The 12,601-nt window shown below is 41.8% G+C and overlaps 1 protein-coding gene across 2 annotated transcripts in view; it reads right to left on the bottom strand.

Moving 5' to 3' along the window:
- BMPER (BMP binding endothelial regulator) overlaps window positions 1-12,362 on the bottom strand; it is a 220,702-nt gene extending 208,340 nt beyond the window's left edge. The window contains exons 1-2 of one of the 2 annotated variants that reach the window (XM_033087954.1): window positions 12,093-12,362; window positions 10,902-10,987 (exon numbers count right to left, since the gene is read on the bottom strand). In XM_033087954.1, coding sequence (XP_032943845.1) covers window positions 10,902-10,987; window positions 12,093-12,225 — 219 coding nt within the window. In that variant the 5' untranslated portion in view covers window positions 12,226-12,362. The remainder of the gene's footprint in view (window positions 1-10,901; window positions 10,988-12,092) is intronic. The other variant, XM_033087955.1, reaches the window with a different exon arrangement.
- Between the last annotated feature and the right edge of the window lie 239 nt (window positions 12,363-12,601).

The raw sequence follows: 12,601 nt of genomic DNA on the forward strand, positions 1-12,601 counted from the left end.
AATTGTCCTATCTTGGCTCCAACAGTTCTGTTCAATTAGAAAATGAAATGGAATAGGAATCTCTAGTCCTTTTTAAATAATAAGCTCTAAGAACAAATACGGAAAAGCATGAAAACGCCCTTTCTTTGCTCATTGAAAAGAAAGCAGGGAAAGAGGTTAAAGGAACCTCGCCGCTACTGCAGTCATTCACAGATTTGCCTCAAAGAGGAATCTAGGAAGGTAGACTAAAGAAAAAATGTTTACAGAAAAAGGAAAAGAAATGAAGATAAAGATGCTAAAAAGGCCTCTCACTGAGGCCTGAAGAAATATAAGAACAGCACTGGGCTGCTCTGGTTTCCTGCCTCCTTTCTGAAGGCCAGGCCCATGCCCTTCTGGAAATAGTCTTCCTGGGGTCGCCCACAACTAAAATGGCGAGTAGCACAACCAGAGAGGCCACCGCACATGCTCTAAAAATAAGATGCTCAGCCTACGCCTAAAGCCTTAGCAGCCATGAAAACACATCTGGCCAAAATCTATTTATTCGACTATGAATACAAGGGTTATTTTGGAAATGTGTGTTTTTATAAGTTAAAACATGACATTGTTATCTCTGTTATTTTTATTATCACTGTCATTCTCTTTGAAGTGTCTCTGGGGTGCCATCACTCATGTTGCAGGTCCTCTCCCAGTCGTTTTATGGTTATTCCATCAAAGCAGGGGGTTTGGGGGACACGCTGTGGTCAGTGAAGATGCCACTATCCCACCTTCTCATTTTCTCTTGCTGAATTACCTGAGTGAAACCTTAAATTGCCATTCGGGTTATAGACCTGTGAATTTCTCATTTGGCAGATCTGGGTTAGTATTACCCATTACCTAACATTTAAAAAAAAAAAAAAACAACTCATTATTCTACACAACATGCACATACAATAAGGCCTTTGTCCTTAAAAGAAAAACATAATTTTCAACAGAGTTAGCTACCAGAAGCCAAGGGAGCTAACATCCAAAACCTAATATAAACATCAAGGCTTGTGTCAAGGTTTCGGACACAGCCTCACTGAAAGGGGGAGGAAATGACTGGAGAACACAGCTATAGGGACAGGAGGCACGCTTTCATTGTGACTTTTGAAAGCAAATGTGAGATAATCCCAGGTCCCCCCTGCATTGTCACCTACTTTGCTGCTTTTGACAGCAGGTTATTTCTATGGGAGGGAAGGTTCCTTTTGTCACCAATAAAAGCAGGTCTCTGTATCTATATGTTTCTAAATTTTCAGATGTGAGTTACATTCCTTTCAAAGGGGAAAAAAAGTGTTTTTGTAATGATTACTTCGGATGTCTTTTATAGAGGAGGTTGACCTTCTGTGACAAACTCTCTGGGAGAATTATGTTTTGGAACTTGGAGTTCCATTCTGGGGGGGAGCTATCCCAAGTGTTAACAACCCAAACTATAAACAGGAAACTCCAGCCTGACTCCCACTCAAGTCCCAAGGTTGAGGACCTCTCGCTGAAGCTATGGGGCTCACAGAGATAACCGGATGAGGTTCTTATACTTGAGGACCTCCTCTCTCAAGATACAAATTCGCCCAACTAACTACACTACAATCCAGGACATGCTATGGAAGAGAAGAAGATGGAGACTCTTAAAGAGTTGACAGGACCGCTGGTCGCAAACAAACAAAGCTGGTGTGTGGATTTGTAGGGTCCACATGCCAAATGCAGTCACACCAGTTAATTATACTGTATAGGGTGAGTCCCCCAAACCACAGGTATGCACGAGTGACTGGTTGGTCAGATAGCAGGACTCTGCACACTCTAACATGGGGAGGACCCAGGAATGTCAGGCTCAGTGGGTCTACTCAGTAACTGGCTTTCCATCTTTGCCACCAACCTGCCACTTCCTGACTCAATGGCAAGTGTCGCCAAAGGACAGCTGGGCCCCACTGCACAAGCAATATTGTGATTCAGCTGTCTGTAGGTGAACACCGATCAAGAAAGTAAACCATTTTTTAGGTAAAAATTGAGGAGCAACCCATCTTGCTAAGCCCAAACACTACTGGAGTTTTCCATCTTTTAGCAGAAAGGCTAGCTGTCACTTCTACTGAAGTTGCACTGCCTACGCTGACAGAAATTCAGAGTAAAAACATTTCATAGATGTTAACAATAAATTGTAGTAAGAACAGTCCGTTTAATCACTCCTTAGAAGTATCATGTAGGCAGTAATTGCGAAGCATTTAGACAGTCGCCATAGCTATCATTTCTGAAGTGCTTACCATGTTCCAGACCCTGTTTTAAGAATTTTATGTGTTTTAACTCAAAATTCTGACAAAATCCCTATGATGAAGATAATGATATCGAGAAATAAAAATATTAGGCAACTTACCCAAAGCCATGTACCTATTAAGGAATCAACAGAGAATCCACTACACTATCATTCCTAAAAAATATATTCATTAAATTATGTGCTAAACACTGGTCTGTGGCCTACAACTCACTTTCTTCTATTCAAGCCCTTGCCCTTAATAAGAATTCCATTTACACTATTTACAAAGGCCTTTCACAAAGATCAATAGATTTAGCCCATACACAGCTCCTCAGTTAACAGCTACTGCCGACAGTTGAGGTCTGCAGGATTATTCTTCCTTAGCGATGAAGCTGAAGGGCACACACACCATTGTGACAACTAAGGCTCGGAGACAGCAAGGTGCCTGCTCAGTGGTGCACAGCTACCAGGTGGCCCAGGTGACACTTGATCCCCTAATTTCAGATACCAAGGCCACCACTCAACAGCTGTGCTTCAATGACAACACGGACATTAAAAATTTAGTGAAAAGCAGAAAGTATTTTTCCTGACGATCTAGCTAAGGGATTAAATTATACCATAATATTTTTAAAGCATCATTAACAGTTTAATAGGGCAAACTTGAAATTTATAGTGGTAAGATTTTATATTAGACAGGCTCTTTTATATTGTTGCTCTTATTCATCATAAAAAAATGCTTCAATGTGGTCTTGTCCATTTTGCACTTAACTATAGAAACATTCCGAAGGCATGTGCAAAAGTATGTTACTTTTATCCATGAAATTAGTTTTGTTTTGGTACCTTTTAAATTTTCATGTGGTATTTATTCCTTTTTTCTAAGATCTTTTCAAATCCAAGTTTGGAAAATTTGTGATTTTTGCACTAAATTTTCAAAATCCCTACAGCAGTCTTAGTTTTGGATTTCTGTCAAATGGGGTTCCACCCAAATTCCATCTACCATCAATTCACTTCGTGTGCAAACGTGCAGCAGGAGGGAGGTAGGCACCTTTGTTGATTGTTCCAAATAGTCCAAGTAGATGAGGAGAAAGTCCTTCTTTGTTGTTCTTGTAGAATCTTCAGACTAACTCTGCAATATTTAATACCACCGCTCTCTCCCTTCTTCAAACATCTCCTGCCTTGGTCTGTGCTTTCCTGGTTCTCCTTATTCTCCTATAATCCCTTTTGGTCCCTTTCATGGGTTTCCCCTTTACCATCCTTCTTAAATATGGCCCTTCTTCCAGTTACTATTTTAGGCCCATTTCTTGAAATCTCAATTTAGAACTCTTCCCAAGACAAATAATTTATTCCTAAAGTTTTGAACTTTACTTCAATGCTGACAGTTAAATTGGTGTCCTCTTGTCCTGGGTTCTCCACTGAGTTCACGATACCTATTTTGAAGAGCCTACTTGGCTTTCTATTCGGAAGGTCTATCAAATTGGGTGGGTCTTACCGTCACCCACCCACGCCCCTGGGCTCTTCTCTTCCTACATTGTTTATAACATTGGCTAGAAGTCTCAAAATTCCCTCCAATCGCCCCATCTCTCACGTCTCCTACCTATCTTATTGTCAAGTGCTATCAAATTGGGCTCCAACCCTCCTTTGCAAGTGGAGGGGTCTCAGTACATTGCTACACTTTTTTTTTTTATGTGACCACTCTACTTTGATTATTGTGTAAAATTTGTGCTAACACTGAGAATACATACTATCATGGCAATATCTACCAGAGTACGTAATCTGCCAAATGGGTCGTGCAACAGTGTAGAGCAACCTGTCAGTGTGAGAGGAGAGAGCTGGCTCCCCAAACAGAATCTGGAGCATGAGCTCTGGCAAGTAAACTATTTAACTGAATTAGCATGCACCCTTCTCTAGAGACACCAAGTGATTAGCAAAGTGACTGTTACAGAGACACCCTAGCACATCACTCCACTGGAATGATGACTGAGTTTTACCACTCTGCCTTGCTGAGCATGGCTTAGAATCTTTTAATCTAAATACTGTAGAACTGGAAGGCGCGTTAAGAAATTCAAAAGGATGCGCCGTATTGGTTTATCCCGATGCCTTCTTTTCATTCCCACTGCCCGCCCCTGCCCCACCTGACCGCAGCACATCCCGGGAGTCTGTTGTCCAAACTCCAGCCTCTCCACACTCTAAACATTCCCCACAGAAACTCCTTGAGGCATGTATACAAAACACATCATATTGTGTCATGTGGCTGAACAAAAATATTAAAGGGCTGCCCCTGATTAATGAGTGGAACTGATGTCCTCATTATCACTTTCAGGGTTCTCGCCTAGCTAACTCCCACCAAGCTCTTTAACCCCAGCTCCCGTCAAAGCTTGGGACGCGCTGGCCTCCGCCGTCTCCACACATCCCAAATCTACACTCCTCCGTGCCTTTCCTCCAACACAGGCTTATCAGGACTGTCCTTCCTTTACTCCTCAAGGTACCAGATAATCCAGTCCGAATTCGTCTCCAGTTCCCTCAGTACCTGGGTGTGAGTCTATTAGAATGCTTTTCTGTCACTCCTGTAAAACTTATTTATGCGTCTGTCTCCCTCATTAGGCTGTGATTAAGAATCTATCCTATTGGTCTTTGTCTCCCCAAGGCGCCCAACCAGCACAATGCTTCAAACACAGAAAAGGCTAAAAATAATAAAATAAAATGTAAGGGGAGAATGAAGTGTGGAGAGAAGGAAGAAAGAATAATATTATTGAATTTATAACCTGCTATCCCCAGTGCCTTGAGTGGTGTTTTATAGAATTAGAACTGGGAATCAAGAGGTCTTAAAATATACACCTCGCTCATTTGCTGATCTTAACTAAGTTCAACAAGCGCACTTGACCCCCCAGTGGCATGAAAGGTGGTGTTATTTGTATTCTTTTAGAGCACAAAGGAGTCAATATATCATTAGTTGGAAAGAAGTACCATAAAAGAGGGTGTGAAAAACTGATATCCTTTATTTATTCAACCAATTTTTATTAATTGGCTTTATTCGCCATCGTTGTATCCACTATATCCTAGTTTCCTGCCCTGACCATATTTGTATCCCAATCTGGGGAAGGGCTCTCCTTCCTTGGCATTATTTCCTACACTCCAAACACACTTTACTGCTGATATGCACTAGAAAGACCAGTGTCACGGAAGAAAATGAAAGCGCATTTAAAATGGGACACGGATGGGACAGGCAAGCACAGGAGTTAGTAGGCAGCAAAACCCACTCAGGTCTGGATCAGAGCTGAGAGACTTCCACGAGGCGGGCCAGGAAAATCCCCATGATGCCAGACCACTAGGCAGTTTTTCCAGAATTACAGCGCTCCCGAGTCCCAGCCCTATCCCTCTGCCAATAAAAGTACAAGTGAAGGTGACCCCACAGGCATAGAGATGTAAATACTCCACAGAAAAATGAGGCCCCTCTTCCATGGAAAGTTTTCTTAGTGTTTAATGGAGAACAAGGGGAAAACTTATACCAGGGCCCACAGACCACTGGACCAATAAGGAAGCAGCACAGATTGGCCAAATCCAAGTCTGGAGGGACAGAAAACCCCACTAAATGTTACTGACTTAGCCCTGTTCATTCATAACAATGGGTGGGCTTGGCATCATTATCCCTATGTATCTTCTCTGTCAGCTTCCTTTGTTTTCCTTCTCTGATGAGCCTTTGCAACGTAGTCCATGTGAGGAAATAACAACTTAAACAAGAACGTTATCCTCAAGAACAATAACAAATCATTGTAGACACCTTACTGTATGCCACGCCCTGGGCCAAGCCTTATATGCTGTATCTTATTTAATTCTCACAGCAACTCTGTGAGTTCAGTATTGACATTCATCCCATTCTCCAGATGAGGAAACTAAGGCTTAGCAAGGTGAGATGACTTTCCTGAGTTTACCACCAGTCAGGAATAGAGCCAAAATTTGAACCCAGGCTTGTCAGATGTCACAGCCAAAGCCCTTTGCCAAAATGATATGATGCCCGCAAACAGCTGCCTGAGCTGTGACTTCCTTTGAAAGAGCCCTCCAAATTGCAGACTTGGTTTGTGCAACAAGACCAAAATCACTCTAACTGCCCCCTAAGAGAGTCTGTGTCAGCTTTGTGGAAGTGGAAATAACCCTCTGAAGCCCTTGGAGGTAATCGTAGACATTTTAAAGTAGCAAATTAGCAGAAGCAAACTGAGTTAGTGGAGAAGGCACTGGCTTCATATCCCAATCTGTCTCTTAGTAACTGTGTAACCTCAAGACATTTGCTCTGCTACTCTGAGCCTCAATAAAGCATGAGTAAAAATAACTGTCTAGGAGCTGGTATTGGTGAATTAGCCAACACAATGCCATACATTTGTTACCTTTCCCCTAAAACTGTTCTAGGAAAAGGTAATTGGTCACAACACTTAAACAGAATGAATGAATGAATGAGCAGACGAATGATTTCTGATCTCTTCCTTAGTGAGAGTCCAAAGTCTAAAAATTATATAAGGCAATTTTCAAAAACTTATGGCAAGCTATGTATGTGTGCATATACTAAGTGTAGTATCTCTCTGAACACATCTGGATCTCTCTCTCTCTCTTTCTCTCTGTCTCTCTCTCACACACACACACACACACACACACACACATGAATTGAATCCTGATGCAACTTATAACCCTCATTCCCAAACATATGCCTAACACTTGTTCAGATAATAGATCTCTATTCTCTAGCCAGTTAATTTGAACAGTAAAAAACATGAGGATTTTATAGAGATAAGGCACCCCAGAGAATCGAAGACGCTGGTAGCTACTTGTTTAGTGATGGAGGATTTTTGTGATTAAAAAGTAGAAGACAGCAGACAAAGTCTCCTCTGTTTTCACTACTTGCTTGGCTCCAAGACAGGTGGAGCCCCGCTTCTTGTAACACCAAATTTCACGTTGCTTTTTATGAGCAGAGGGTCCATTTCTACATTGCACCTCTGGATTTAAAAGAGGAAATTTAAACCTCGGAATAATGTTTTTTGCTGAACAAAATGTCTGCCAAACTAAGCTCTGACTGACTTCTGGTTTTCTAAGTCCCGGCCTCCAAAGCTCTCTCAGGTTTCCAGTACTAGGCCGAACTCACTGGCTTCTGCCATCTCCTTCTCTTCTCCTGTTAGGTGACAAGGGATAAGAAGGAAGAGTACCACTTCTCAGGTCCGTCTGGTGGCTTTGGGGATGCCCAAAGGACACAGAGAATTGCTTTAGACTCATTATCTGGGTGTGGCTGGCCCCTATTAGCTGCACCTCCAGGATGGCACCAGCATGTTTTCCTAGGCATTATGGGAAAAGTAATTCTAGCAAGAAGAGGGAGAAAGTCACACAAAACAGCAGTAAGTCTGGGCCTTCCTTCCTTAGTCCCTTAAACGACCGTTTTGTAAGGCGGTAAAAAAGTCATGCTTTTACCTTCTAACTAAACAATAGAGCACTTGCATTTTTAACTTAAACTGCCTATCCCGGTTCCCCAGATTTCAGGCCAGTGATTCAACTTCTCACCTTCCCCTTTGAACAGATGAACCGAAGCTTTTTGTCCCACACACTTTAAAATCATATCCATCACCAGCTAACAAACAGGTTATTCTTGGACCATGGCTGGTTCTGGCTAGATGCTCAGGTCTATGCAGGCGAGGATAAATGAGAATAAAATTATTCAGTTCTGCTTGCCGTGGCCACCGAACCCACTGTCATCCTCAAAATTCCCACAGAAATGAGCTCATTCCATCTCTGCAACATTTCGGAGCTTAAAAGTTTAAATCAGGCCAAGTTGATTTTGTGGGGTTTTCAAGCTTTTACACTGTAATTATAAGCAGGACTTTGTGCCATCTATTTCCTCCCAACTGTAATATTTTACGTCTTTTTTAAGCATACGTTGAGGTTAGCGTTTTTTTTAATACATGTTATGAAATACGATATGCGCTTATGCTCAGCCTTAGGTACCTTTCTGCCAAAAGGCTGGACCAACATAAACTAAATATGACTATTTTCTTTATCCAAAGTACAGTTTTGACTATTACATACCCTCTTAATGTACATACACAAAACTAGCTCACAACCAAAGCTCCCTGCAGGTCAACTGAAATCATAACGAGATTTTCCTTTCATATAATGTGATTAACAAATGTTAGCTAACCGAACTCCTAAGAGACTCAAAAGAAAAAAACTAAATCACTCAAAGCAACGCCAACAGTAAAATAACTCGATCTTTCTATTTTCTGCTTGCTTCTTCACATGTTAACTAACCAAATAGCCTGTTTTGTTTGATTCTAGGCATGTGTCCTAGAGGCAGATGAAACCAAGAGAGTTCGAGCTCTGATATTTACTAAAATAATGACCTTCACAAGCTACTTAACTCCTCTAGCCTCATTTTCCTCATCTGTAAATTGGGGATAAAAGCTCTCAAAGGATTTTTCTGAGGATTAAATAAAGTAATGCAGGTTTAGATAAGTGCCAGCAAATAAAATGTTTATAAATATTAGTTAATACTGCTAATATTACCTCTCTGTTAAATAGGTCTCTCCTTCAACCTAACTGTAAAAATGCTAAGCAGCCCCATGACAGTCTGGGGTGCTTTGAAATAGACTGAGGTGAGTCCCAGGGAAATTTACAAGAGCACACATAAATAGAGAATCAGTCATCCGATTCTCATTCAATTTTTTATCAAGTCATTACAAAGGTTTAGGAGCAATAATGACAACTTGGGCCCCTTAATCCTAAACCCCTGCCCAAGTCACCATAATGCATCACTGAGCCTTTCAGCTAGTGAAACGTCTCTGAGGCATCTTCTTAACACCAATGGAGTTGTATTGCCAGAGTCCCAACGTCACATGTTTAGAAAGGATTTCTGACAGCTCTCGCTCGAGGCAGGTATCTCCAAATGTTACTTAAAGACATAAATAAACCCACTACCCTTCTGAACTTAATCAGTACATTTCTGAAATAAATATTATTTTCACTTGAAGTCCAACTGATACATCTTTTCTCTTTGGAGTCACTCTTTACCTGTACAGCAGGATGTTAACATCTATCTTATCAGTAAGGCCGCATTTTCAGAGAAAGGCCCTGTTTTCCACTAGGGTGGGGTACTGAAAAGGGGGAATTCTGTGTGGAGAATTTTTCATCATGTTATTTGGGAACAGTTTGCAAAACCCAAGCTGTATATTTAAACTTTATAGATAGTAATATTGCCGAGGAGAAAAACAATATTTTCAGGGCTTGGACCTCCAAGTACATTTAAATGTTACTCAGTCAGGGTAATGTCCTCTGAAATCTTAAGAGATTACAATAAAATAATTCACTCACCTTATAAAGAGAAATTCAAAAGGAAGATTATCTCCCCCCCCCACACACACACACACACTGCATTTGTAAATACATAACTGAGTCAAAGTTTAAACACAAAGCTTCTTTTCAACAGGTCCTTTAGTGAAAGATCATTAATTACATGGCAACTCATAAACACAAAATCGGAAAAGCCCTTCGCACTCCCTCTTCTTAAGACAGCAATATTTATCTTCTCAGCAAATGTAATGCATTTTCACTTCTGATTCTGTTTATTTCCTCAGTCTTCAGAACCTGATAATCATTTGATACAAGCATTCACCTTCACCCATTTATCATTTCGAACACTGACCTCATCTCTCGTCATGAAAAAGTTTGGGTAGTTTAAACCCAGATGGCTTGGCTTTCACCTAAACAGAAGAATCCCTTCCCCAGTTCCATACAGCGTGTTGATCTGATAACAAACAGTCATCTATCACTTTTGAGCTTTGCATTTGACGGCCTTAACGAATTTCCTAGAGGGTTTTGTGGTGTGTAGTTTTTAATCAAGGTTTGCCAAAAGTTGTCATGCAAAACTCTCTTAAGCAAAAACGTTGCTCTTTGCCAGTCTCTCTTTCATTTCAGAAATTCTTATTCCTATAACTTAATCTTCCCCGTGTGGTTACTTATTAGATCTTATCATTAACTATTAAGCTAAAATAAATTGAAGCAAATTATTTTTTGGAATCTACTAGCCACTGCCAGTGTTAACTAAGCAGCTGACAGCCAAGTGTCATTCTTGATTAAAGACTGAATGTTCTTCCTGACTCAAGATTCTAAACCAGAACTATAAAGACTGTTTTAGAGAGTTAAGGCCATAACAGGCAAAGAACTCCAAGATTACATCTTGTCATCATGTTTGTCCTTTGTGACTGTCACCTATCTTTCCCCTTGTCACATATCTTATCCCTGGTAAGATACCTAAATGTTATCTCACCATTTCCACACTGAGCTCTGATGACAGACTCAAGGCAGAAAGTTCGATGGCGCCCGTGATTTGGTGGCAACAGCCATTCCCGGGACCAGAAAGTGCAAAAGTTTATTATCACTGAGACCATGCCACACAAAGTTCTTCTTAAATGTACTTCTGTAAGGATGAGGTCAAAGAATTCCCAGCCTGATAAAATAAAAATCGCCAAAGCCCATAAAGCTCAGAAATTCAACTGAATTCAATTCACCAAGCTATATGCAATTTTGTAATGATTAAAAACAATTTTTAAGATCTGGTTGTATCATTACATTTAATGGAGTCACCTTGTCAGAGGCAGCAATTGACTTCCCATTACCTGCTCTCCATACTTACCAAGCAGACACACATTATACAAGGGTTGTCTGTGATAAATGGAATCTGGAGGACTTCACCTTCATTTTCACATTTTGCAACAGAACCTAGAGTGAAGAAAAAAATGTAATTTAAACTTAGCTTAGTGACATTATTATAAAAATTCAAATTTTTACACTAATCCTTTTCCAAACAACTACCCAAATTTCAGAAATTCCTAATGAGTTTTAAATTATCAAACTCACCAAAAACAAATTCCACCCCCTGGGAAAAAAAATCTATTTTAAATAGTTTTATTTGCACAGATTTTTTTTTTTTAAAGACTGTGATATATAGATTTTCTGCTTTCAGATGGTTTAAGCACAATTCCAAGTATTCCACTGGATCTTTAATAATACTCCTCCTTTAGGAAACCATTTCAACTAAACACACACCCCTACATGCAACAAAAAAAAAAAAAAAAGAAGAAGAAGAAGAAGAAGAAAGAAAATTCAAATTGACCATTAGGGCAGATTTTAAATTTGAACAAAATTCAGGACTGTGTCAATGAACGGGCCTTTATATGAATGTGCCTCTTATTGTCTTGAGTTGAGATCACTTTTTGAAACACAATCTTCTTTCCTCTTCTCTTAGAAATTGACTCAATATTTTCTTTTCTGCACCAGGTGTCAGTAAAGTATGTCCTTCAAAATAGCAGCTGAGGTCTTCACCTGCCTGAAAACATGTAATTACTATATCCTGCTATTATTACCCTTTTAAAATATGATAGTTTCTTTAAATTCAAGGTCTGCAGAGCGGGTGCTTTAAAAAGCACTCCTAGCACAGAAGATACATTGGAACCCTATAGAGTCAGAAGGGAGGATGTGTGGAAAACGGTGCAATTTTTTGCCTTAATTGTATAGGGGGAGAAGAGATCAAAATAAGGGTTGAGGAAAATATTAAAAACAAGTAATTTCTCAAATTCAAAAGGAAGAATTTCTAGCACGATATTGACGTCCACATCCTCTCAGCCTTCCACCCCTCAACCTACTCTCTGCCTTCCTACTCCTTAACCCCGTGGGCTTCACTTCATCCCCACCGGCCAGAGAGGGGCAGGCGCCAGCCAAGGTGCTCGCTCCGCACCCTCCCATCCCCGGGGCAGGCCAGCGCCTCCTCTCCCAGGTACCAAGCTAGAGTCCCAAAGGGCCGGTACCCTCCCTCACCCTCCCCTACCTGTCAAGAAGGAGGAAGCCAGAGACATGGGGACCCCCGAGCAATTGAGCAGCAGCAAGACGCAGCAGGTAATCCCAGGCGAGCGCCGGCAGGGACGCTCAGCCAGAGCCCTGACGCCGGAGAACCAGAGCATCGTCACCTGGAGGGAATCCCGGGCGACTGCAGGTCCCGCGCCGCCGCCTGTGCTCCGCTACCGCGGCTCGCAATCAAAAAGGGCTCTCAGCGGGCGAGTCGGGAGACAGTCCGCGAAGGAGGGAGGCGGGCGCCCGGGAGCCGGGGCGGGGGGGTGGGGGGAGAGGCGGGAGAGGGAGGCGAGGGGTGGGGGGCGCCCAGGGAGGAGGGGTCCTGCGGCCAGGCTCCTCCAATGTGGCTTTTCTTTTTTTAGGGAGTTGCTCGCAGCAGCTTAGTCGTCCGCCCCTCCACGCCAGAGAGGGGGGCCGGGAGGAGGGGGTGTCGGAACAGCCGCAGATAGGCAGACAGGACTGGCTGCGCTGTTGGCTGCGCAGCGC

This window comes from Rhinolophus ferrumequinum, chromosome 20, assembly GCF_004115265.2.
Source record: "Rhinolophus ferrumequinum isolate MPI-CBG mRhiFer1 chromosome 20, mRhiFer1_v1.p, whole genome shotgun sequence".
Lineage (NCBI taxonomy): Eukaryota > Metazoa > Chordata > Mammalia > Chiroptera > Rhinolophidae > Rhinolophus > Rhinolophus ferrumequinum.